This window comes from Fukomys damarensis, unplaced genomic scaffold (assembly GCF_012274545.1).
Source record: "Fukomys damarensis isolate Sample0158 unplaced genomic scaffold, DMR_v1.0_HiC HiC_scaffold_34, whole genome shotgun sequence".
Classification (NCBI taxonomy): Eukaryota; Metazoa; Chordata; class Mammalia; order Rodentia; family Bathyergidae; genus Fukomys; species Fukomys damarensis.
This window is the reverse complement of record NW_022900946.1, coordinates 2350975-2376373: the sequence shown is the minus strand read 5'-3', so window position 1 is coordinate 2376373 and position 25399 is coordinate 2350975. Positions and strand designations below refer to the sequence as shown.

At 52.9% G+C, this 25399-nt stretch overlaps 1 protein-coding gene across 1 annotated transcript in view; it reads left to right on the top strand.

Annotated features, from left to right (window-relative positions):
• Positions 1–6: 6 nt before the first annotated feature.
• The window catches only part of Il21r (interleukin 21 receptor), a 28694-nt gene continuing 3301 nt past the window's right edge, over positions 7–25399 (top strand). Inside the window, exons 1-9 of the mRNA XM_010623558.1 lie at positions 7–110; positions 17142–17217; positions 18077–18179; positions 19594–19793; positions 21094–21251; positions 21974–22151; positions 22745–22853; positions 23603–23687; positions 24837–25395. Coding sequence (XP_010621860.1) covers positions 17166–17217; positions 18077–18179; positions 19594–19793; positions 21094–21251; positions 21974–22151; positions 22745–22853; positions 23603–23687; positions 24837–25395 — 1444 coding nt within the window. The 5' untranslated portion in view covers positions 7–110; positions 17142–17165. The remainder of the gene's footprint in view (positions 111–17141; positions 17218–18076; positions 18180–19593; positions 19794–21093; positions 21252–21973; positions 22152–22744; positions 22854–23602; positions 23688–24836; positions 25396–25399) is intronic.

The following is a 25399-nucleotide window of genomic DNA, read 5'->3' as shown; positions in this document are numbered from 1 at the left end:
GCTCACCTCCCACCGCGGCCCTTTATTCGCATCCAGACCGTGTTTCCTGCCGGTGGAGCCCAGCCGGAGCCCCGCTAGGCGGGCATGGACCTCTAAGCGCGGAAGTGCAGGTAACCTCCTGCTTGGTCTTGGCAGGGTCCGGGCTGTCCCCCCACCCCCCAAGGCAGGAGCACGGCAGGGGGGCCGGGTCACAGCGGGGACCCAGCACGGACAGCTCGGAGCCTCGGACCCTCTGAGGCCAGAGGCCGGGGCGACCCCCTGGGCAGATAGATGGAGGAGCAGGGCTGGGCAAGGTCACCAGGTCCCCAGATGGGCCAGGGTCCAGGGACAGCGCCTCTGTGGGGCTTCCGTGTTTTATCGCCTTTGTTTCCCCTAACTTTTCAAGGGGGCTTCCCAGGGGAGGTCAGCCCGAGACGGTCCCTCAGCCAGGGTGCCTGGGACCAGGGTGCCCGGTGGACAGTGACCCCACGCTGGGTCCGATGATAAGAGGCCAAGCCTCTTGTGTGAAGTGAGGAGGGAGTCAGGAGGAAAGCGGGACGAGGCCAGGAGCACAGGAATGGGAACAGGCTTCAGGGAGCCACAAGGCTGCTTCCAAGACATCTACCCTCTCTGGGGTGGGGTTCAGAGCACATGTTGGAGGCTCAAACCCAGCCCCTGACTCCCTAGCTGGGGGGAACGCAGGTCTCCCCTTCTGGCCTGCTACACCCTCAGTTTGCCCATCTGTGAAAGGTGCAAAGGCAGCGCCATCCTGAGGGGCCACTTCAAAGGTCTGCAGGGCACAAGGTGAAAGCTGGGATGGCAGGCCCCCACCTGGAGCCTTTCAGCAGAAAGCCAGGCGGGTGTGGATACACTCAGGAGAGGTGGCCCCTCCGGCAGCCCTTGGAGCCCACCAGGGTCTCCCAGAGCCTCGGCCGGTGAGGCTGGTGGCCTCGTGCCGCCCACTTTACAGTGACCAGACGGAGGCTCTTGGGGACAGCTTGGTCCCAGGTCGACTGTGCCTGGGGGCGAAGGTCTGTGTGCAGCAGGGAGCGTCCTGCAGGGCAGGATGGGCCGAAAGGGGCCTCTTGGCATGGGCCACCTCGAGAGGGACACTGGTCCCGGGGACTGGGTGTCCATCCAGTGGTGGGGACCCATGGCAGAGGCCCTGCCACAGTTGCCCGGTCCTGCCTACCCACCCACCCTCTGCAGGACCTTCACAGTCCTCAGAGGAGGGAGGGAGTGCATACAGGCAGGAGTCCCAGGCAGTGTGGGGCCCCGTCCCAGCTCCAGGGTCTGTGCTTGTGTGACCTCGAATGAGCCCCAAAGCTCTGTGCACCCTGTGACCTCAGGTGTGTAAGAGGGAATGGGGTCGGAGCCAGGATGGAGACGTCAGAGTGCGGGGAGGAGGCGGGCTGCAGCGTCCTGGGGACCTTTGCACACATGCGGAGCCCTGCCCTGCACCCCAGGTGGTAGCCCTGACCCACGGGGCTCCCCCGAGGAGGAGCAGCCAACTGGGCGGGGTGCACACCTGTCACCCAGCACTCTGGGAGGCTGAGGCCGGAGGACCACAAGCTCCAGCCCAGCCTGGGAAACTTAGGAGTTGTTAGTAAGATTGTCTCAAAATAAAAAATAAAAATAAAAAAGAGGGCCGGGGATTTAGGTCAGTGGTTCTGGCGCCTGCCTTACAAAGTACAAGGAGCTGAGTTCAATCCCCGGTACCAAAAAATAAATAAATAAATAAATAAATAAAAAAGAGCTAGAAATTTCAATCCGTGTGAAGGCCCTGGATTCCAGCCCCAGCACTGGGAGAGACGGGGAGAGGAAGCGGGCCGGAGGGACAGAAAGGAGCAAGTAACTGCTGGGTTTTACTTTACATGTTTTTGGTAGCAGCAGTCTCGTCACTGGCAGGAACCCCAGCAGGTACTGAGTGCTCCGTTGATGATGGGTCTAATGTCTGGTGATTCTACACCCCTTTGGCAGATAGGGAAACTGGGGGTTGGGGAGCGAGGGGCATTTTCTAGGGCCACTCAGGAGGCCGTTATGAAGGGGAGGGAAGAGAGCCCCAGGACGAGGGTCTTCTCACCCACTGCCCCTTCCTGCCCTGCTTCTCCAGGCCCTGCTGAGTTGGGGGAGCTGGGAGGACCAGGCTCACAGGTGCTGCTGCCCCCGGCCTGCCCTGGCCCCAGGCCAAAGGGACTTTTCATGACAGCTCAGAAGAGAGCTCTGAGTAAACCTGGAACTGCTACACCATCTGCAAACATTCCCCGGGCTGGGCAGGGCCCCAGCCAGGACACCTGCAGCCAGCCGGGGCCCCACCTGCGGCTCTGCAGCCTCCGGCACTGTCCCCAGGGAGGCAAGGACCCCGCGCTCCCTGCCTGTGCCTGTGGCTTCTTGGGCTCTGCCCCGTCTTCCAAGAGCCCTAGTGGTGCAGCTGGATGCATCCCCATCACAGCCTCCGATGCACATTGGTTATCTGAGGCCCAGGAGTCCCACCGCAGTCTCCTTTCCGCCACAGCCACGTGGCCGGTTCTTCCTGGCCCAGTCAGAACTGGCTTAGCTGAGAACCTGCTATGGGAGGCTGGGCAGACCCCCAGCTCTCTGCATGGCCTTGGCTGTCTGTTGGCAGCAGGTGCTGACCGCCACTCAGACTCTGGGAGCTGAGGGTGTGGCCCTAGGTGGGGACAGTGACAAAGCTGATGGGGAGACTGAGACCTTGGGGGCCGGCCCGGGGCTGGTCCTTGCATGACCCTGCCCAGCAACTCTGTTCTCATGCAGTCACCCTGTGAAGTGGTGTTCCGGGCAGATAGTTCAGCAGAACTAGTCACCAAACCAAGTCCACTATCGAAGCTACTGCAGAGGAGAGAAACAGCCACGTGGTGCAGAGAGCCGCAGAGTAGACCGCTCCTGACACGGCAGAGGGCCTCCTTCAGGAAGCCATTTCATCCTCATTGATGTTGAAACTTGATATGAGAACACAGATAAGCTGGGGAAAAGCATTCTAGGCAGACAGCATGGTATATGCAAAGGTCCTGAGGTGGGAAGAAAAGGTAGAGCCTTGGTTCTCTTCTATAGACATAAGGTCTTTCTTAATACAAGAAAGAGAAGTCAAAGTAAGCTTAGAGGATACAGCCTGTGTCGATCCTATCACTGACAGTAACCCTCACCTCCTATGACGCTAGAAAGCGCTGTTTGTCATTTAGTCACCCACATAACACATCAAGAGCATGTGTTACATGTGAGGCCCTGGGCAGTCCCTAGGGGTCAGCAGTAGCAGGAACACACCATCTCTGCCCCAAGGCTGCCCAGAACACAACTGGAGCTTCCTGAGCTGTGTTCCTAGGGAAGGGATGGCTCTGGAGGGAGTGGCTCCCTCGCTGGAGGGGTCAGGGCCAGGCCTGGACATCTGAGCTGGGCCTTGAAGCCTGAGTGGTAGACTGGGCAGGAAGAGAGCACTGGGAGGGCGGGAGCTGGATGGACAGGCCGGAGGAGCCAGGCTGAGTCCTGGGGGCACTGGCAGAGGGTCCCTGAGGGCAGAGGATGTTGTGGAGAGGGGTGGGAGAGCCTGGGGTCAGGAGCAGCAGAGGAGGTCAGAGACCCGGCCAGAGCCTCCTGGGAAGTCCCAGCCTCCACAGCTTCTGCTTCAGGGCTGCTCCTGGGGAGTCCCTGTGGGAAAGGGGCTCTTCCTTTACCACACCCTGCAGCGGGGTGCAGAGTGAGCGCCCTGAGAAACGGGAGCTCAGGTCTCCCGGGGCGGGGTGGGGGGCAGGGAAGGGAGCACAGAAGTCCAGCGCCTGGGCTCCATCCAGTCTCTAGGCTCTGCATGGTGCCTCTCGGCTGGGCCTGCTGGCTGCTGGCATGTGCATCCCACCTATGCCCCGCAGCAAAAGCCCTGCGCCCACAGTTCAGCAGGAGATTTCCACTCTGCCGGCCGACGTGGAGAGAGGGAGGTCGCGCTGCGCCCTTCCCTGGGCCTGCTCTCCACCGGCTTCCTATAACCGCCCCAAGTTCAGCTTGTTTTCCATTCTATTATTGGAAACTTGCAATGACAAAAATTCTAACTTGTAACTAAATCAAGTTTATCGCATTTTTTTTTATAGTGAAAGCTTGCTAAGAAGAGATGCCACACTGAGGTTAGGAAAATATTATCCTGTGCTTTCTTCTGGAGGATTTACGGTTTTACTTTCATGTTTGTATCTACAGAGTGGAATTTATTTTCATGCTCTGTGTGAGATGGGTATTTTTCAAGGTGCATATTTCCCTCATATGACTAGTTGACTACTATGCCATCATGTTTTAATGGCATGCTTTCCTCATGCTTTTCACAGATGCATTTATTAGAAATCAAATGATTATTATCTATTTCTAGAGTCTATTTCTAGAGTCTCTATTCTTTTCTATCAGCCAGTTTGTTTCTCTTTGCCATGTTTTCTTGATTATTTTATAGGTCTTAATAGTCTTCAAATTGTCTAAACTATTTTCAGCTCTTGTACCTCTATATAAATTTTAAAATAATTTGGTCAATCAATTTCCATGGAAGAAAATCTTGCTGGAGTACTTTTGTAACCTTGAGAGCTCACTGAAACTTTAGCTCAATTTGAAGAAAATGGACTTGTTTAGCTCTCTCAATCCATGAACATAGTATATACCTCCATTTGTTTCTATTTCTTTTAATTTAATTTATCATAGTAATATTTTATAGGTTTCTGCATATAAGTCTTGTAAATCATTAGTTAGAGTCATTCTTGGGTGTTTGATTTTTTTGATGTTTATGTAAAATGCACAATTTTAAAATTTGATATTTGTTCTTAGCGTACAGAGATATACAGAGACGATTTTTAAAACATTTTACAACTTTGTTTTCCAAGTTAGATTGTAGATGTACGTGCAAATAGTTACCAAACCAGCTCACTTTAACCAACTGCAGATAAGAGATCTGTCTTGGTTTTGATTTGGGTTTTGGTTTGCTTTGAGTCAGGCTCTTGCTGTGCTACCCAGAGCCAGCTTCAGACTCCTGGACTCAGGGCTCCTCCTCCCTCAGCCTGTGCACAGCAGGCATCCACTTAGAGAAGGGGTTCTGACTTTGCTTTCATGATGGAAGAAGCTGTCTTGGTGCAAAGCAGAGGGTCCCAGGCTGTGATTTCATTAGCCAATGAGGTGCGTGCGTGCATGCATGTGTGTGTGTGTGTGTGTGTGTGTCTGTGTGTTAACACTAAACAGTTTTGAATGTAAGCTATGATACTGTTAACCATCTGCACGTTGTTGGAAAAGCTGAGCTCTAGAGCTTTTATCTTGCATGAGCAAAGCATACACCCATCAGGCAGCTCCCCATGTCTCTCTTCCCTGGCCCCTGGCAGCTGTCAGCCTCCTTTCTGTTCCTGTGAGTTTGATTACTTTAGACACATCATGGGAGTGGAATCCTGTGATACTTGCCTTTCTGTAACTCTCCTACTTTCCTTAGCCTAATTCCTCAGGTTTCATCCATTGCTGTAGCCTATGACAGAATTTTCTTCCTTTGAAAGCCCAAATAATAGTCCACATTTAGTTTTTTACCTGTTGATTAATTTAGATACTTGGACATCCTGGCTATAATAAATACTAGGGCAGTATCACGGGTGCAAAAGTATTTCTTTAAGCTGCCCCTTACATTCTTTTGGATCTATCCCTGGTGTTTCTATTTTTAATTTTTAAAACATTAGCAAAACTTTCTAGCATTTTATAATCTCACCAAAGGTGCAGAAGTATTCCAGCTTCCCTGCATCTTCACCAACACTGGTCATTAAAAAAAAATCATCATCATCATCATCATATCACGTATGAGATATTTCCCTGTGGTTTTGATTTGCATTTCCCTGATGATTAATGATATTGAACATCTTTTCATATGTTCATCTTCTTTGGAGACATATCCATTCTTAAATTAGGGTATTTGGGATTTCTTTGTTACTGGGTCTTGGATGTTCTTTTCATTCTAGATACTAATCCCCTATCACACATAGGGTTTGCAAATGTTTTCTCTCCTTTTATAGGCTGCCTTTTGATCTTGGTTATTTCCTTGCTGAGCAGAAGGTTTTAAATTTTGTGTAGTCCTTTTCTACACTTGCTTTTTTTGACTATGCTTCTGGCTTTCTACCAAGAAATCGCCACCCGTCTAGTGTCATGAAGATTTACCCCTATCATTTCTTGAGCTAATTTTTGTATCTAATGGTCTTGGTTATTTTCTTGTCATCGGGATCTGACACCCACAACTATAAGGAGGAAAGGTCTGTTTAGCTCACAGCTTGTAACTGTTTCAGTCCGTAGTCGGCTGGATCCAAGACAGAAAGGGTGGCAGGGGGGAATCACAGCAACCAGGAAGGGACCAGGAGAGGAAAAGGGACACAGACCCTTCCGGGCCACACTGACCCACCTCCTTCCACCAGGCTTCACCTCCCAACACCGCACAAAGTAATTTATTTCTGTTTCCTGCTTATTGAGTGTTTTTCTTTTTCATTCTTAAAGGGCCTGATCGTGTCAAATGCCTTTTCTGCATCAGCTGAGAAGATCGTGCGGTTTTTGTCGTGTGGTATATATTACAATTACCGATGTTCGTAATTTGAATCATCTGCATTTCAGAGATTAAACCCTGGGTGGTCATGGAGTGTATTTCTTTTAATGTGTTGTTTAATTGCTTTGTTACTACACTATAGAAGATTTTTGCATATTCAGTGACAGTATTGGTTGGTGGTTTTTTTGCACCATTTTCCGGCTTTGGTGTCAGTTTGGAGGTGTCCCCTCTTCTCTGGTTTTTGGAAGAGTTTGGGAAGAGGTGGTGTTAATCCTTCTTTAGAAATGATTGGTAGAATTCTCCAGTGCGGCCATTTGGTTCTGGGATTTTTCTTTTTGGGAGTTTTTGACTGATCCAAACTCCTTACTGGCTATAAGTCTATTTAGATCTGTGTGTGTGATTCAGCCTTGTAAGTTTATGTTCTAGGAATTTGTGAGTTTCTTCAAAGTTATTCAATCTGTGGCCACAAAATTGTCTATAGTTCTCTCTTATCCCTTTTATTTCTGTAGTGTCGGTTGTGATGTCTCCTCCTGCAGTTCTGACTTTAGGTACTTGAGTCTTCTCACAACTCTCTTAGTCCAAGAGTTTGTTAATTTTGTTGATCTTTAGAAATACAATAAAATTTTATTTTGACCTCATATTCAGTTTCCTTAACAATTTTTATTCTTTCATTAATTCTTGAATATCTTGTTATTTTCTAGGCATGCAATCCTTAGAGCATTCCAAATAAATATAGTTTTCTAATCTTTATACATTTATATCTTTGCCTTATTGTGTTAACTGGAATCTCTAGTCCAAGACAGTTTGGGTTTTTCTTGTCTTCGGGGAGGAAGTGTTTCATATTTGGCCATTAAGGATAATGTAATCTATGTATGGTGTGTGTGTTTGTGTGTGTGTGGCCCTTGTCAGTTGTAAGATTAATGATTTAATCTATTCGGGGGACAGAGGAGTTATATTTTCTGACAGATTTTTGAAAAATCACAAATTGGTGTTGCAATCCAGTCATTGTTTTCTGAGCCTACTAAATGATCATGTAAAAATTATTTATTTATTACATTACTTTCTTTTTCTTTTTCATATTGTAATTACGAAAACACACTAATACTACAGGATAATGAGTTTCACCATGACATTTCCACACTTGCATTTCTATCCTCCCTTCTATCCTCTCTGCTCCTCCCCAGATTACTGATTTTTTTGTTTGTTTGTTTTGTTTTTTGAGACAAGGTTATATTTTTTGAGACTGACCTGGAACTCACTGTGTAGCCCAGGCTGGTCTCGAACTCACAGCGATCCTCCTGCCTTAGCCTCCTGAGTGCTGGGATTACAGGCGTGTGCCACCAAACTTGACTCAGGGTTTTTGCATTTTATTCATAGAAAGATTGACCTACAATTTTACTTTCTTTAATATCAATTTTTGGCATCTTTAACTCCAGTGTTTAGTTCATTACACTTAATGAAAGTACTGATATGCTTGGGATGAAGCCTACTATTCACCATTTGTTTTTCTTTTTTTAATGCCATCTATTCTTTGTTTCCCATTTCTTCTTCTTTGACCAAATTGTAGAATAATCAACTTTCTAAAGTTATTATTCCATATTTTCTATGGTTGGTTTGCTGTACTTCCCTTTCTGAACTTTAAAATTTTTTATTAGTATATGTTTGCTATACATAGTATTACAGTCATTGTGGGGAGTTGGTACATGAATGTAACACTCCTTAATCCTTTTATTTTCCCTTCCTCTTTCTCTCATCTCCCTGCCCCCTTCCTGTTGTACTTTCTTTGATAAGCCTTTTTGTGCCCATCTTAGGACAGGTACGTACTTGATTTAGACAGAAAAGCTCTGTCTAAGGTAGAAGTTTTACCACTTCCTGGGCAAACATTGGCCTTTAACTTTATTCAGTATTTACTTATGTATTTACTGGTACTGGGATTGAACTCAGGGCCTTGTGCTTGCAAGGTAGGCAGCAGAACCACTGATCTAAACTCCTGGCCCTTTTATTCACTCTTCTCACTGCTAGGGTATTGTGGTCATGTGTTTTAATTCTACAGATAGTTTAAATTCTGTAAGACATTATGTTGGTATTTTTGGCCATTGATATTTTCCCTTGGTTCTCTGCTGCTCTGCATTCCTTCCTACAGAGACCTGCTTCTAAATTATTTTTCTTTGGCCTGAAAAACTAGCGTTAGCATCTCTTTTGGTCTGCCAGTGAAAGGCTCTCTGTTTTTTGTGGGGTTTTAAAAGTCTGAGTAAACCATTTTGATCAAGATATATTTCACATGCCTCAAAAATCACTTTGTAGGTGTACAGTTCAAGAGATTTTAGTACAGAATATTCACAAAGTCATGGAAACATCATCATTACCTGATCCCAGAATATCTTCACCACTCCAGAAAGAAATATTTTCATCACTATCTGCTCCCTGCCCACAGCCTCCACTTCTGACAACCCACTTCCTGTCTCTGTGGATTTGCCTATTCCAGACACATCACAGAAATTGAATCACACAGTGTTTGACCTTGGCGTTGGCCCTCCTCCGTGTCGTGGCACATCCTGGTAGGGTATTCCCATTGAGAGCTACATAATGTGCCACGTGGATGCCCTATATTTTGTTCAGCTGCTCACCAGTTGCCAGAAACTTAGGTGCCTTCCAAATTTTGACTACTATGAATAATGTTGCTAGGATCATTTGTGTACAAAGGCTTTTGGTGTTCTTGTTTTATTCAGCTGTTTTCGCCATAAACCCAGGAGTGGAATTGTTTGGTCATACGGTTAACATTGATTTAACTTGAGAGAAACTGAAAAACTTTTCCAAGAGGGGCTAAACCATCTTGTGAGCTCACTAACGATGCACAACTGTTCAGTTCCTCCACTTCCTCGCCCACACTGGTGATTGTTGCTATTCCCGTCCCAGGGGGCAGGGAGTGGTGTCTCACGGTGTCTCCATCTAAAGCTCCCTGGTGATGGGGACCCTGAGCGTCTGTGGTGTGTGCTGTCCTGTGTATACATCCTTTGAAGAAATTGCAAATTTCTGTCCATTTTAAACTGGACTCTTGGTCATTTAGCTCTTGAGTTGCAAGAGTTTTGTGATCAATACAAGTCCCTTAGGACACACACAATTCGAAATTACTTTTTTCCCATTCTGTAGCTGTCTTTTTGCTTTCTTCATAGTGTCCTCTCAAGCACAAATGTTTTAAATATTTTATAATCCAGTTTATTCGCTTTTTCTTTGTATCCTTATGGTTTGAGTACTATAGTTAACTATTGCCTCACATAAGGTCATTAAGATTTACACCTATGTTTAAGACTTCCATAGTTTTACCTTTCATATTTCAGTCTTTAATCTATTTTGACTTGGCTTTTGTCTAAGATGTGAAACAAGAGACTGACTTCATCATATGGCATTGTGAACATCCAGTTTCACCAGAACCTTTTGGTTTAAAGCCTCTTCTCACCACCCCCATCCCCCGAGTTATTTTCACCCTTGTCAAAATCAATGGGATAGAAATGCATGGACTTCCGGACACTCAAGCTGATGGCACCGATCCATACGTGTGTCTGTATCGCAGCCCACACTGTGCTCATCAGTGCAGCTTTGTACTCAGCTCTGGAGTCAGGAAGTGCAAATCCTCACACTGACTTCTTTCTCAAGATTGTTTTGGAGTTAGTAGTTCCTTACATTTCCCTATCAACTTTAGAATTAACCCCCCACACACACCGAAAAAAAATCTGGGATTTTTAGAGGATTTCTGCAAAAAATCTAGTCTGGGTCTGGGGCAGTGGTGGTGAACCTCTAGCCCACATGTCACAGCAAGCCGTTTGCCACCACGGAAAGTTCTAAAGGGCTCACTCTCCCCGCTGTATCAGTCATTTCAATAGCGTCAAGTCTCTTGATCCATAAACATGTCAATGGATATCCTCCCTTTACTTAGGTGGGTTTTGTTTTTTTTGTTTGTTGTTTTTTGAGACAGGTCTCACTATGTAGTTGAGACTGATCTGGAGCTCACTATGCAGCCCAGGCTGGTCTCGAACTCACAGGGATCCTCCTGCCTCAGGCTCCCGAGTGCTGGGATTACAGGTGTGCACCACCACGCCTGGCTCCGCCCTTTATTTAGTTCTTCTATTATTTGTTTCAATGTCTCTAATTTTCAGTGTGCTAATCTCATCTTATTAATCAAGTCTTGCAGTAACATAACTAATAATGGTTAAAATTTATTCCTAAGTATTTTATTCATTTTTACAGCTTACTGAATTTATTCATTAACTCAAATAGTTCTTGTTGGTTTGTTTTGGTGTATTCCTTTAGATTTTGTATGAGATGATATTGTTGGAAAATAGAAATAGTTTATTTCTTCCTTTCCAATCTGGATGACTATTTTTTTTTTCTCTGTTTGCCTTGGCTAGAACCTCTACTAAAATATTTCACAGACATCATGATGATGACTCCTTGTCTTGTTCGTGATCTTAGGGGTAAAGCTTTCAGATTTTCACCATTAGATATGATGTTAACTAGAATTTCACAGATCCTTTTATCTAGCAAAGTGATCTTGCCTTCATTTCTTCTGTTATTTTTTTGTTGTTTTTATTTTTTGTCTTCACTTGGATATTTTTGCTGGATATAAAATTCTAAGTTTGGGATTTAGCTTAGTGGTGCTGCTGTCTGCCTCACAAACACAGGGTCCTGAGTTCGATTCCCAGTACCAAAAATAAATAAAATGAAATACATTTCTAAATTGGCTTTTTAAAATTTCAGCTTTTCAAGAGGTCTTGGATTATATCTTTAGCAATATACATACCACACACACACACACACACACACACACACACACACCCCACAAATAAGAAAGAAAACCAATGTCAGCTTTTAAGTAACTTTTCTATTGTCTTTTCTCTTCTCTCTCATTTCTCTTAATAAGTCCATAGGTAAAAATATCTTTTTTTCTTGGGATTTACAGAGCTTTTTTTTTAGTACTGGAGATTGAACTCAAGGCCTTCACACTGTGCTACATTTTCAGCCCTTTTTAACATTTTGAGGCAGGGCTTCACCAAGTTGTCCAGGCTGGGATGGAACCTGTGATCCTCTTGCCTCAGCCTCCCAGAGTGACAGGATTTCAGGAATGTGCCAGCATGCCTGGCTTGTAAAGCCTCTTGAATCTGTGGCTTAGTGTCTTTTGTTAGTTTAGAAAAATCCCTAATCAGTCTCTTCACTGTTACTCCTGACGTTTTTTTCCTCTTCTCTTTCTTCACTCCAAGTGTATGTATGCTATATCTTTTCACACTGTCTCACCCGTCTCCTTTGTTCCTTTGTGCATATTTGAATGTTTTTTTCCTGCATGCTTTAATCCAGGTAGTTTCTGTTGACCGATGTTCCAGCTCACTAATCCTCTTTTCTGATCTTTCAAATGTGTTGCTAAATCCATTGCTTCAGTTCCTATAAATTTCAGTTATTATGGTTTTCTGTGCTAGGATTTCTAGTTTTTAAGTAGATTCCATGTTACTGGTAGAATTCTTGAATGTACCAAGCATAGTTATTTTAAAACATGTTTGCTAATATCATTGTCTGAATCATCTCTGTGTCTATTTCTAGTGTCTTTTTCTTCTCTTGACTATGGATTATTTGATACAATTTCCTAGTTTACCTGATAGTTTTTGGGTTTTTTGGGTTTTTTTGTTTTTTTTGGTACCCAGGATCGAACTCGGGTCCTTGTGCTCGAGAGGCAGGTGGTAGAACTACTGAGCTAAATCCCTGGCCCTACCTTATAATTTTAATTGCATGCTGGACATTGTGTATGAAAAATATAGAAGCTTTGGGTGAAGCTAACTTTTTCCAGGTAGGTTTTAAATTTCTTCTAAAAGACATGTAACATCTAGGCAGATCTCCTTGATACAGTCAGGTCTAAACTATGCCCAGTCTTTCTTTATTCCCAAGGCATGGCCTGTTCTGAGTGACTGGGAACTTACCAAGACCCATATTTCTCACCAGGCCCCAAATCCCAACTCTTCCCCAGCCTCGTGAAACTGCCACAATCCCTTCTTGATATTTTAGCCTATCTATTGGCATGCTACTCATTCTCAACGACTTGACAGATGATGGGAGGGGAACTGCTTGCACAGTTTCACTGATTTTCCTCCTCTCAGGGACTAGATGGCTTGGCTGTTGTCTCGTGCAGATTTTAGTTTTATTCAGTTGCTCTCAGTAGGAGGGTTAGTCTGATGTCAGCCATTCCAGAAGTGGACGTCTTCTCTCTGTGTGCTATTTTATGAAGCTTATATGTAAAATGTTATGAGGTAAGTTGATCATCAAAAAAGACATAAATAGAAATATAATTGTAGCCAGGCATGGTGTCATATGCCTGTAATCCCCACACTCTGGGAGGCTGAGGCAGGAGAATCACAAGTTGGAGCACAGCCTGGGCAAATTAGTAACCCTGTCTCAAAAGAAAAAACAAAGAAGAGCCAGGGATATAGCCCACCGTGAAGGCCCTGGGTTAAATCCTGGCACCACGGATAATAACAATAGTAAATTACCACCCACGGTCACTTCACCAAATTCTTGCCATCCCTGGATACTCTTCCTTCTTATAGCCTCCCCCTTTCCTTCAGGACTCAAACTTATGTTTCCCATCTCCATGAATTTATCTGTGCCCTTGTGACACCTGCACGCTCACTCAGTGACACACACTCGCTCAATGTGGTTTGGAACGTGGTGCGCGCTGTTACTACGCACACCCCCGCCCTGATCTGCTGGTTTTGTTTTTTGTGTTTTGGCTCTACTCTCTCTCTGTGACCATCTGTTGCTTCGTTGCGTGCGCCAGAGAACGAGTCACGTTCACACCGAGCCGTCACATCACGATTTATGTTTTCCACCCCCCGGATGACGGGCGGGTAGTGTGTTTCTGATTTTCCTCTGTGGGAAGCCATGCTACTGTACCACTGTGCGCACATCTGTGGAGAGTTTCTTCCTGCTGTGTGCAGGAGTGGCCTCGTGGGTCCCCAGAAGGCGCGGATTTATGCTCACTAGATCATGCCGAACCAGTTCCCGGGCCACTTGCATTATTCACATCCCACTGGCTTGAGTGAACCACGTACAGCCTGGTACAGCTCATGCGATGCAGTCAGACTTCTGCGCCCTGCCAATCTGATAAAAATGAAAAGGTCTGTCGTTGTGGTTTTTATTTGCATGTCTCTCTTCGCTGTGAAGTTAGGTGCGTTATGTTCGTGACACAGCACTTACTTGGGTCCGGCTTTCTACTTCCCACCATTCCCCGAAACAGGGCAACTCTGAGGCTGACTCCCAACCCCAGACACTTCTTCTTGGTGCCGCAGCCTGTGGGCAAACACCTGGGCGGGCTCCCGTGGGGCAGTGCAGCCGGTGTTCACAGCAAGCCTGAGGCAGAGATCCGTCGCCCTGCTTTTTGGATGAGGAAACAGCCTCACAGGAGGTCGGTAGCCAGTCCAAGGACACAGGGCTGGGATCTGGCTCCTCCTGCACAGGCAGAGGCTCAGGGCACCCCAGTAAGCACCCCTGGGATCCCCTCTGTCCTCCCTGAGGAGGTGCACCTGGGACCTGGTCTGCCGCTGTTGCCCGGGAGGGAGCAGCCCTGTGAGCCGGGTTCACTGTCCTGGATCCCGCAGACAGCCAGAGGGCTGTGCCTGGTCCCTCCTCTCAGTGATGGGGAAAGAGCGACTGCTGGCTCTGAAGGGGCAGGGCAAGACCCAGCTGGTGTGTCTGAGATGCTTCTGAGGCTCCTTCGTCCCCTCTTGTACACAAAGACAAACCCAGCCTCCAGCTCCTACAAGTCCTGGGCAGGAGGTGGGGTGTCCATCCCACCGCTTTCTTCCGCTTTCCTCGAGTGTGACTTTTACATCTCATTGTGCTTAGTTTTAGGGCCCCAGAAGTGCTTGAGTGACGTTTACCGCATGCCAGGCTCTGTTCACGCGTCTTATGAACGTGACTGATTGAATTCTCCCAAGGGCCTCTGCGCGGGCTCCTGTCATTATCACACCTCACAGGCGAGGACCTGGGTGCCAGGGAGTTCAGGTGGCCTGAGTGGTCAGTCTGGCAGTGGCAGCGCCGGGCCTGGACAGTCTGTTTCAGGCAGCGTGGCACAGCTACCTCTCCGTTTCCTCCTAATCACCTGTCGATGGGGGTGATACCAAATTCTCTTTTGAAACGGGTTTACTGGAGTGCCCAATAGGAAGCAAGGTAAAGATAAATAGCAAGTAGAACGCAGTGCCACTGAAAGCCCCGGTGATTGTGTGAGTGGCAGGAGTTCCGGAACATTCCAGCATGGCTGCAGGGACACAGCAGGCAGGCCAGGAAAGCTGAGTTTAAAGGATGGGTGGGGGCGCAGTTGTCCAAGGAGAGGACTGAGCTCATGCAAATGCAGAGTCCTCCTGGGGCGCTGGGGAGTCATTCAGGGCAGCCGGCCAGTAATAGCAGGAATCCCAGCCCCGTTCTGGCACTTTGCAGTTCATGAGCATTGTCACATCTGCTTGCCCACTGCCTATTCTTAGCTGCCAGGTGCAGAGGACAACACTGTTCCCATGGCAGAGGTGGTAACTGAGGTCAGTGGCTGATCAGAGAAGAGCTCTCATGCTCTAAGACCCACTGACCTGAGTCTGGACCCTATTCTCCACTCCTCAATACCAAGTATCTCTGATGGCAAGCAACAGAAATGTAATTCAGTGCTGTTGAGCAACACATGGGGCTTGGGGGCTCATATAAATGAAGGTCCACATGTGGGGGTCAGGTATGGCTGCATCCAGGTCCTCAAATCCTTCCATGGGCATCTTGGGTTTCCATATCTCAGTATTTCCATCCTTTGCAAACAGGCTCTCTCTAAGAGTGGACCACAATGGCTATAATGGTTTCCTAGCAGAAACCCAGGACTGTCTCATTGATTGGCCTTGGGTTCATGCCTTGTACTGAGTTAATCACTGAGTGACAGTGGAACCCTCGGATCAGCCCATTCTATGGGCAGGGGGTGGAGTCAGTTGCACCCCAACTACAGAGATGGGGCCCCAGTTTAAGGAGCACTCAGAAGGGGAAAGGATGCCAGGCAGACAAGGCAGCAGGTGCCCCCTCAACATCCACAGGAGCACTAGGTGAGGAATTGGGGGTAAGAGGAGCCACACAGCTCGGCAACGTTGGTTGTACTTCTTCCTGTGGTGGAGATGGAGCCACTGGGGAGTGACACAGACAGAGCTCTGCTGGGCCCAGGGCTGGGTGGGGGTCACAGAGGTGGACGTTAGTGAGAGGCAGATGTGGCCCCGACAACAGTGGTCTGAGGTCCCCTCAGGCCTAGTAACAGGGTATCAGTCCGTTTTCTGCTGCTATAACAAAGTCCCTGAGATCTGGTAGTTCACAAAGCTCCTCAATCTCGCAGTTCTGGAAGCTTTCAAGTCTGCATGAGCAGTGGCATCTGCTCTGTACCTGCTGAGGGCCTGGCCCTAGCAGCCGGGGGCCGAGGAGCCTCCTGGAGGGCACAAGTGGCCAGTGTGGGGGTCTCCCCACCCTTCTCATAAAGACACCAGTCCATGGCAGGGCCTGCATCGACTCTGCCTTACCCTAAGCTCCAATGCCAGCAACTTGCTGACTGGGAACACATTCAGACCAGAGCAGCCCAGGCGGTATCTGCCCCGCCCGCACAGCTAACTGGGAGCGCTCTGGCCCATCAGCCTGCACCTCTCCCGTTGCCTCTTTGGTGTCAGCGGGAGTGCAGTAGGATCTAGGGGAAGCCTGGTGAGGGGTCGTCTTGTGGGTTCTTAGGGGATCTGGAAAAGCCACACCGAGCATGACAGCCCCACGTGGGGCTCTCCGGCCTCCCCACCGGCCCCCGACTGCCTCTCCCAGACAGACCCAGAGCTGCTGGACTTGGCGTGCGGAGGGCCAGGCTGGTCCTGGCTGCCCACCTGGGCGTGGCCCCTCTGCCCAGAGTGTCAGGGGCTGCTCTCCCCGGAGATGCTCCCTCGGGTGCCTGGACAGCCTTGCTCCATGTTGGTCAGAAGTGGAGCAGCGGCTCTGTGTGGCTGGCCTCGATTTCCTGCTGTGCTCCTCGGGGCTGGCCTGGGCTTGAGACAGAGTGAAAAACCTCATAATCAGGCTAAGTTTACCTTAAACTTTCAGCAGCCGTGTCCTTCATGGGCTGGACTTGGATCTGTTATTCAGTAAAAAGCCAGTTTACCAGGCCATGTTACCATCCCTGCTCAGCGGCCCAGAGGACTCAGGCTGCTGTTCGGTGGATGCTACTTTCCAAATCAGTCAGTCCTCCCTCCTCCCTACCTCCCATGCACCGCACCACGGGCAGGTGAACTCCACATGCCACAGGCTCAGCAAGGACTGCAGGACAAACAGCAGCCCCTCCCTGTGGGGCCTCTCACTGTGACTGTTAAGCAGGGCAGAGGCAGGTGGGAGAGTGGGAGACCAGGAAACCAGACTCCTGTGAGGGGCAGGCAGCCTTGGGGTCACCCACAGCCCCTTGGACGAACGGACCTTGCTTCCTGAGACAAATGCTGGAATCTGCAGCGGGGCCTAGGGAGGTTGGACAGGAGGGAGGCTGCCCCCGACCTGGCCACAGACTGGGCTCACCCTGGGCTGGGCTGTGCTCTTGCAGCCCCTGCAGGCTCGGGAATTCAGCATGCAACCGCCTGGCTGGGCTGCTGCCTTGCTCCTGCTGCTGCTTCAGGGCGGTAAGTAGCTGCCCCGGGTGTGTTTCTGTGTGTGTGTGAGTGTGTGTGTGTGCGCGTGTGTTTGTTTTCTCCTCCCACAAAGCTGAGCAGGGGCTGGAGGCACCAGTCAGACCCTGTGACCTCCACCACCTGAGGCTGATATGGCTCCAGGGGCCGATTCTCCCCTCACAAGAACCCAACCAGCCCGAGAGCCCCACTGACCGGGAGTGGGGTGCTGGAGTCTCAGGGAGCCCGACCCATGGGTTTGGGGCTTGGGGCTCCCTGGGGAGAGGAGAGCTGTCACTGCCACCGTCCTCTTCCCCAGGCACAGTCCTGCTTCTGCTCTGAGTTCGTCTCTCCTTATGGAATAACTCTTCTTGGAGGTGTTTCTCTCCCATCCCTGGGTCCTCAGCAGGCTCTGGTGCCGCCCCAGCAGGATGGAGAAAGGAAGACAGGAGTCTGCCTGACGTGGGAGGGAGGCCTTCCTGGAAGAGGTGGCCGCAGAGTCCTCCGGGCAGAGGGAACTTGGCCTCTGCTTGGCTGAGTCAGAGGCGTGTTCACTCTGATTGGTCCCAAGAGACCCAGCGCCCCAAATAGCTCCTTCAGGAGACAGCTGTTGGGCTTTTATTTTCCCACCCTGCCTTTGGATAACCTGCCCCGGCTCCATGGCCTGTGAGAGCTACCGAGGCCCTGTGGTAACGGACGTGCCACCCCAGGGTGCAGGGACCCAGACGTCAGGCCCAGGCCTGCAGAGGTGCTGCGTTGAGCAGCCTCCTCCCTAACGCATGCGCACTCGGCGCTGCCAGGAGCCCGCGTCCCAGACCTCAGCGTGAGGCCCCGGGAGTCCAGGGCTCTAAGCGCCTCTATCGCCGCCCTCCAGGATGGGGCTGCCCAGACCTGGACTGCTACACCGATTACCTCCAGACCATCACCTGCGTGGCGGAGATGTGGCCCCTCCGCTCCAGCACCCTCACTCTTACCTGGTAAGGCCCGGGGATGCCACAGACCAGACAGCTAACCATAGCACTGTGGCCACTCGGCCGTCCCGTCCGGCTCCCTCCAGCCTCGGCTCTGTAGCTGGGGCCACTGCGCTCTGGCACTCACTCCTGTTTCAGATGAGGGCGCTGACGCTTGGGGCCAAGTGGCCCGGGAATGGTGGGGCCCTGCTCACGCCCCGGCCACCACGCCCGAGTCCACAGGTCCTCTTTGCCTATGCAATTGTATAGTGAACTTGATAGCCTCCCTGAGCAGAGAGAAGGAGTTCAGAGTCTAAGGGTGCTTATATACCTAGAATGTGTGAGGTGAGGTACCAGAGAGGAGACAGAGCTGCACACAACAGAATGCTTAAGTTTTGCAAAAGAGTCCCTGTGTGCTGGGCACTGATTAACACGTTAATGTGAAAACAACTAACTGAAGTCAGGGACAACAGCAGAATGTAGTAGGCAAAATAATTCCACAGCTCACAAAGAACCACTGCATTTCCACGAGCCAGAGTGCAAGATCTCTTGACACACGGGGCATCGAGTAGAGTCCCAAGAAGAAGAGCAGTACGTCTTAATGGGACTGCAGCAGGCTGAAGGGCAGTCGCTCCTCACTCATTCGTTACTCCAGACGCATTTGTTATGTTCCTCTGACGCCCGGGCTCCTGCCTGCGAGGCTCCAGATGTCTCGGAACTGGCGTGGCACAGGGAGCAGCCGGGCAGACGGATGAGACAAAGAACAAGAACTGGGGGTGGGAGTGGGAGGAGGGGCGGGGAGGGCTCTCTGGCCAGGGCGGCCAGGGCTGGGCTTGGGGATGGAAAGTAGTGGCCACTCAGTGGGGAAAGGCCAGGCCGGGCTGGCACATGGCACACACAAAGGCCCTGTGGGTGACTCCGAGGAATAGCAAAGAGGCCACATAGCTGAAGGATATGCCAGGGGAAGCAAGCAAAGGAAGCAAGAGAGAGGCAACAGCTGGACTTCAATGCGGGAACAGACAAGAACTGCTGGGGGGTGTTAGGCAAGGAGATGACAGGGAGGTTTTCAAGGGCCTCCCTGGCTGCTGTATGAGAGGGATAGATAGATTTCAGGGATCACAAAGCCATTACAGTGGTCCAGGCTGGATGCTTAGAGAGTTTTTATTCAGTAAGTTTCTAATCCAGCAAATTTAACACATTATCCATATTGGAGAGTAGTCATGAACTCCTATACATACTTCGAAACCCACTATTTCTACCCACTGGGAGTTAAAAGGCCAGAGCATTTTTCCTAGACCCATCCCACCAACTTTCTTGGGAAGGGACAGTTGGACCAGGTGACCCCAGGCCAGGCCAGTCCTCCCCACCCTGCGCTCCGGTCCCCTTCCCCAGTCCCAAGCCCCACTGGCCCCCACCGTGCCCTGCACTTCTGTCTCCCAAGGCAAGACCCAAACACGGAGCTGCAGGATGAGGTCACCTTCTGCAGCCTGCACAGGTCCAGCCACAACGCCACACACGCCAGGTACACCTGCCACATGGACGTGTTCCGCTTCCTGGCCGACGACATTTTCACTGTCAACGTGACGGATGACTCTGGCGGTGACCCCCGGGAGTGCGGTGGCTTCCTGCTGGCAGAGAGAAGTGAGTGGACTTGCCCCCACCCGTGTCAAACAGCTGGCCCACGCCGCCCTCCCTGCCCTCAGTGCTCGCTGTCCAGTTTCCCCATGGCACAAGGAGCCCGAGCTCCTAGGAAAGGCGGCAGAGGCTTCGAGGAGCCAGCTGGGCTCCGGGCTCTGGGCCCCGCTTGTGCCTAGCCCCTGCCGTCCTGCGGCTGAGCCCAGCTCAGCTCTGGAGTGTTCCCCTGAGTCCACACCAGAGGCCAGTGGAGGACCCCGGCCACAAGAGCAGCCCCTCAGGTCTCCTCCCTGTGTGATCTCCTATGAACCCAGAAATTTCCCTCCAGGGGCTCAGGCTGTATTGGGGAAGGGCCTGGGGGCTGCCTGAGGGGCGCGTGTGCACACTTAGCTCGGCTCTGGCTATGTGTCTGTCTGTGTGCGGGAGGTGTGAGCAGGCATCACACCCAGGCACGCGCGGACGGGACGCACCCCCACCAGGCCCAGCTCAGTCACCGCATCGGGAAGCCCGACACTGGCGGTGCTTCCTGTGCCACCGAGGTCCTGCAGGCATGCGCATGTGCAGACAGCCTGCCCAGTCCCGGACATGCGTGTGTGCATCTCCTCTCCAGGCGTGGGCAGTGCAGCCCAGCCTGCCCCGCAGCCCCCGGCCCCCCTAAGTAGCTTTCCCTGCTCCCCGTGACTTGGCCTCTTCGGGCCTGGGTCTCCCTGGCCGGCCCCATCCCCACCCCCGGGCCCGGTGAGCCTCACACCCAGCCTGGGCCACAGGAAGCGAGGGAAGAGGGGTCCGTGGGCTTGGGGTCCAGTGCCCATCGCAGACACAGTGCCCAGGATGCAGGCCCTCGTCGCCTCCCTGCCGTGCCCGCCACCTCACCCTGGTCGGCCCAGGGCGTTCAGATGCCGACAGGTCCACTTGAGGACCCACTGCGTGCCCAGCCCTGTGCTGAGAGCTGGAGCACAACTGGGACCAGGAGGACAAAGCCCGGTGGGCAGAGGGGCCTTTGTCACTGCCCCCTAATTACCCGGACCCTTCTCAGGAGGGGAAACTGAGGCACAGCACATGCTGCATCCCCAGTTCATCCAGCAAATGTGGAGAGGGGTGACACGGAGACGCGGGCTTTGGCCACCATCAGGGCCAAGGGACGCCCGGGACCCCGCTTTATTTCCCAGCCGCCCGCCCCCAGTGGCCGGTGATGGATCTGTCTAAATAACCGGGCAGCCTCGCCAGGCCAGGGCTCCACCCCTCACAGACCTCGCACCTGCAGCATGGCCTCACCCTTCTTCCTGCTCTGGGTTTTTCCTCCAAGTCAAGCCGGCTCCTCCCTTCAACGTGACGGTGACCTTCTCGGGCCTCTACAATGTCTCCTGGCATTCCGATTACTATGAAGACCCTGTCTTCTACGCACTGCGGGGCAAGCTGCAGTACGAGCTGCAGTATAGGGACCGTGCGGACCCCTGGGCGCTGGTGAGACCTGAGGGGCTGTGGGGGCCCCGGGGGCTGCGCTGGGGCGGGGGAAGGGATGTCGCGATCCCAGGATGCTGCGCAGGTGTAAGCCGCCCTATCCCCTCTCGCTGAGCCGGAGCCCTGCACAGCTCCTCTCTGGCCCTGCTTCCCCACAGGAAGTTTCCGGAACCTTCCCAGGCACTCAGAGTGGCCATCGGGGAGTTACTCACACAGTCATGGAGAGGGTCCGACTGTCCCAAGTTGAAGGCTCTGGAGGCTGAAATGGCCTGTAGTCAGAGCAGTCACAGCTGAAGAGTCCCAGGCTACCCATCCACTGTCCCCATCCCGGCTGACGGTTTTCATAAACGCCGGTGCTCAGAAAGTCGGCAGGGAGGATTCCCGGCGATATCCACTGACAGGAGGTGCCTGGTGGAAACTTCTGGAAGTGCCCACCCTGGTCACTCCCGACGTAGGTCACTGCACCTCCGGCCACTGAGGAGCCCCCTAGTGTCCGCTGTTTGGGGTGTGCCGGTCTGTGGCCACTCCCAGGACATTCTCCATCCCTGTGGGGAGGGTTACTGCTGGGACCAGGGCAGTGACCAGGGCCTGTCTGAGGCAGGCCGAGGCTGCCCAGCCCCGCTGTGGAGGAGAAGGGGCCCGGCCACTCCGACAGGGCTGAAGGCTTCTGTGGAAGCAGGGCTGGCCTCGGTGACCAGGGCCTTCTCTCCATCCCTTCCCGGCAGAGCCCGGTGACAAAGCTGATCTCAGTGGACTCCAGAAGTGTCTCCCTCCTCCCTGGGGAGTTCCACAAAAACTCAAGCTATGAGCTGCAGGTGCGGGCGGGGCCTCAGCTCGGCTCCTTCTTTGGGGGCACCTGGAGTGAGTGGAGCGACCCGGTCATCTTTCGGACCCAGCCTGAGGGTAGGTGTGATGCCGCAGTGGACTTCCGGGCCTGGTACTCGGTCCCGTCCTGCCCAGCTGCCCCAAAGGAGCTGAGACCCGCAGTGCAGCTCAGCTCCAGGTCCTCCTTGGCGGGCCTGTCACCTTCCGAGGCGCGAGACTGTCCCATTTCCAGAGGAGGAATGAGTCAAAACAGGTGAATTAGTCGGGGTCCCATTACTGTGACAGAATTCCCGAATCCCCAGAATCCCCCAGCGGAGGAAAGGGGTGATTTTGGCTCTGGGTTCAGAGGTCTCCGTGCATGGTACCTTGGCCCTGCTGCATGGCAAAGAGGAAGAGGAGGGACAAGGCCGCAATGTCCTGTTCAAGGACATGCCCAGCACTCTGCTTCCTGCACCAGCCCCAACCCAGGGTCCCTGCCAACTGAGACTGCCTTTTAACATGCAGGCCTTTGGGGGCCATTTAAGATCCAAGCGGTGGCAGGGTGGGAGCAGGATCTGAACCCAGGTCCCTCTCCATTCCAGGGACTGCAGTGTCCTCCTGTCTGCCCCACAAGCATCCGTGTGTCTGTGGACAGGAAGTCCTGTCAGACTCACCATTTGCTTTCTCTGCAGAACCCAAGGCCGGCTGGGACACCCGCCTGCTGCTCCTGCTCCTGTCCCTGCTTGTCTTGGTTCCCCCGGCCGTTGTCTTCGTGGGCCTGAAGATCCACCTGCCCTGGAGGTGAGGCCAGGGCACAGGAGATGCGGAGGAGGGTTCGCCAGGCCCTTCCTGGGTAGGGGGCATGCCCGGCCCATGACGGCGGTGACAACGGGGACTCACGGCCACCTCGTGCTCACTGCATGCAGGGTGCTCACGGAGCCCTCGGAGCCTGGTACAAGGGGAAGCCGAGGCCCAGAGCCCCGAGTCACACAGTGGTGGCCTGGAGGAGGCGGGGTTGAAACCGTGCTCTCTTTGGTTGTGACCGTGTCTGGTGATTTAAACTCTGAGCCTGGGCAGGCACCAGCCCTCCAGGTGGGCTGAGAGGCTGCTGGTGACCCCGCACCGGTGTCAGGGACTAGCTTCGACCTGCTCGCATGGGGAGGCTGTGGGCTGAGCCCTCCCGGAGTGGCTGCCTTTGGCACAGAGCTCTGGATGTGCAGCTCCAGCCACTCCCGTCCGCCCAGATAAGACCAGAGATGGGAATCGGCTGAGGGGAGCTGGGACACCAGGAACAGGCGCTGCTCTGGCTCAGCCCTGTGTGGTGCTGAGCACCGGGCACTGAGTGCCGGGTTCTCCCAGCCCTGTGGAGTGGCTCTGACCATCTCGGACTCAGCTGCGCCCACCTTACAGCATGGTGACTGAGGCCCCGGAGAAGGGAGGCCCTAGGCCGTGTCCTGGACAGTAGGGGTCCGGCAGGACAAAGGAGGCAGTGTCAAGGAGGGAGTTGTGCACCTGCTGGGTCAGGGCCTGACCCCACCCTGTCCCCCTAGGCTGTGGAAGGAGGTGTGGGCCCCGGTGCCCAGCCCGGAGCGGTTCTTCCAGCCCCTGTATGAGGGCCACAGAGGAGACTTCAAGGTGGGTGCCACCCTCTCTCGGATCCCCACCCCACCTGCACCTCAGGCCTGTTTCCCCATTAGCAGAGTGCAGACAGTGAAACCTGTGCTGCAGAATTGGCTGCAGGAGGGGCAGCCAGGGGTGTCTAGAGGTGCAGGTGACCCCTGGGCTTCTCTTCCATGTTGCTGTTCTGGGGTGGGAGGGAGGCAGTTCCGCGGAGGATCTGGCCGCCCACAGGACCGCCACGCACCTGCCACGGGCAGGATCACTGCCACTGCTGCCACCATGGGGCCCTGCCCACCACGCTGGGAGAGCATGTGGTGACTGGTGCCGTCAGCCGTCAGCCTAGCCAGCGCCGATGGGCTCCTGCTGTGCCGGTGTGCTCCCTGGGGCCCCAGGTCCCCCCAGAGGAGCCTGACGCTCAGGGGGACCCTGGGTTGTGCAGGTCAGGGCAGGGCAGGGGCTGCAGGCCCTCTCCTCTCCCGGATCTCAGATGTGTTGCCAGTTTCCCCAGGGTGCCTGTGCAGGGGCTCCTAGGAGCTCACAGAACAGCAGCCACTCAGTGGCCAAGCACCCCGGGGTGGAGCCATGGTACAGGCGACACATTGTACAGGTAGGGACAGAAGGGCTCACTCGGCCACACAGTGAGAAATGAGCTTCCGTCGGCGTGGGCACAGCACCACTCTGCACAGAGCCTCTCCAGGTCCCCAGGGACTGTGCCTGACGGAGGGGACGGCCACCGGTGTCGTGAGGGGCCCCACAGGCGAGGAGGGAGGCCCCAGAGGTGAAGGGCCACCGAGGCCCCCCCAACTGGCTGGTACTCCACGCATTTCACTCATCCAGCTTCTAAAACCCCGTCCGTGCCTCGGCTGGAGCTGTCCAGTCTCCCAGGGACGTGGGGACAGGAGAACACCAGGCCTAGAGAACCGTCTGCAGGCAGGGAGACAGAGCAGGGCAGGGGTCTGGTGGCAGAGCCCCAGCAGGCCCCAGTGCCTCCCACCCTGTGGACTCTTGGCCGGCGCAGCACGCCCAGGCCTTGGGTGGGCTGAGGACAGAGGCCCAGAGTGGTGACTTGCCGGAGGGGCCGCGCTCCTGGCTCCTCTCTGGTGCTGGCTCTGTCTGCATCCCAGCCTCGCTGCTCCAGACTGACCCTATCTTTCTTTCTCACAGAAGTGGGTGGGTGCCCCCTTCACTGCCTCCAGCCTGCAGTTGGCACCCTGGAGCCCAGCAGTGCCATCCATCCTGGAGGTGCCTGCCTGCCTGCCGTCCCAGAACCTGGCCAAGGGACTGGAGGTCCTGGGGCTGCCAGGGCCCACAGACCTGCTGGAGTCTGATGGGGCTCCTGAGCCCGGGCCCCCCACTGAGGCGGGCAGCCCGCATGCCTCAGACTACAGTGAGGAGAGGGACCGGCCGTATGGCTTGGTGTCCATCGATACTGTGATGGTGGCGGATGCGGAGGACCTGTGTGCCTGGCCTTGCCGCTGTGGGGACGACGGCTACCCAGCCTTGGACCTGGACATGGGCCTGGAACCTGGCCCTGGCCCCGAGGACTTGCTCCTGGGCACAGGGGCCAGAGTCCTCTCCTGTGGATGTGTCTCGGCAGGGGGCCCTGGGTGGGGATGGCCTCGGGGCAGCCTGCTGGACAAGCTGAAGCTGTCCCCAGCCGACGACGAGGCCTGGGCTGCAGAGCCACCCTGGGGCGGGCCGTCGGCAGGCGGCATCTCTGGGAGCGA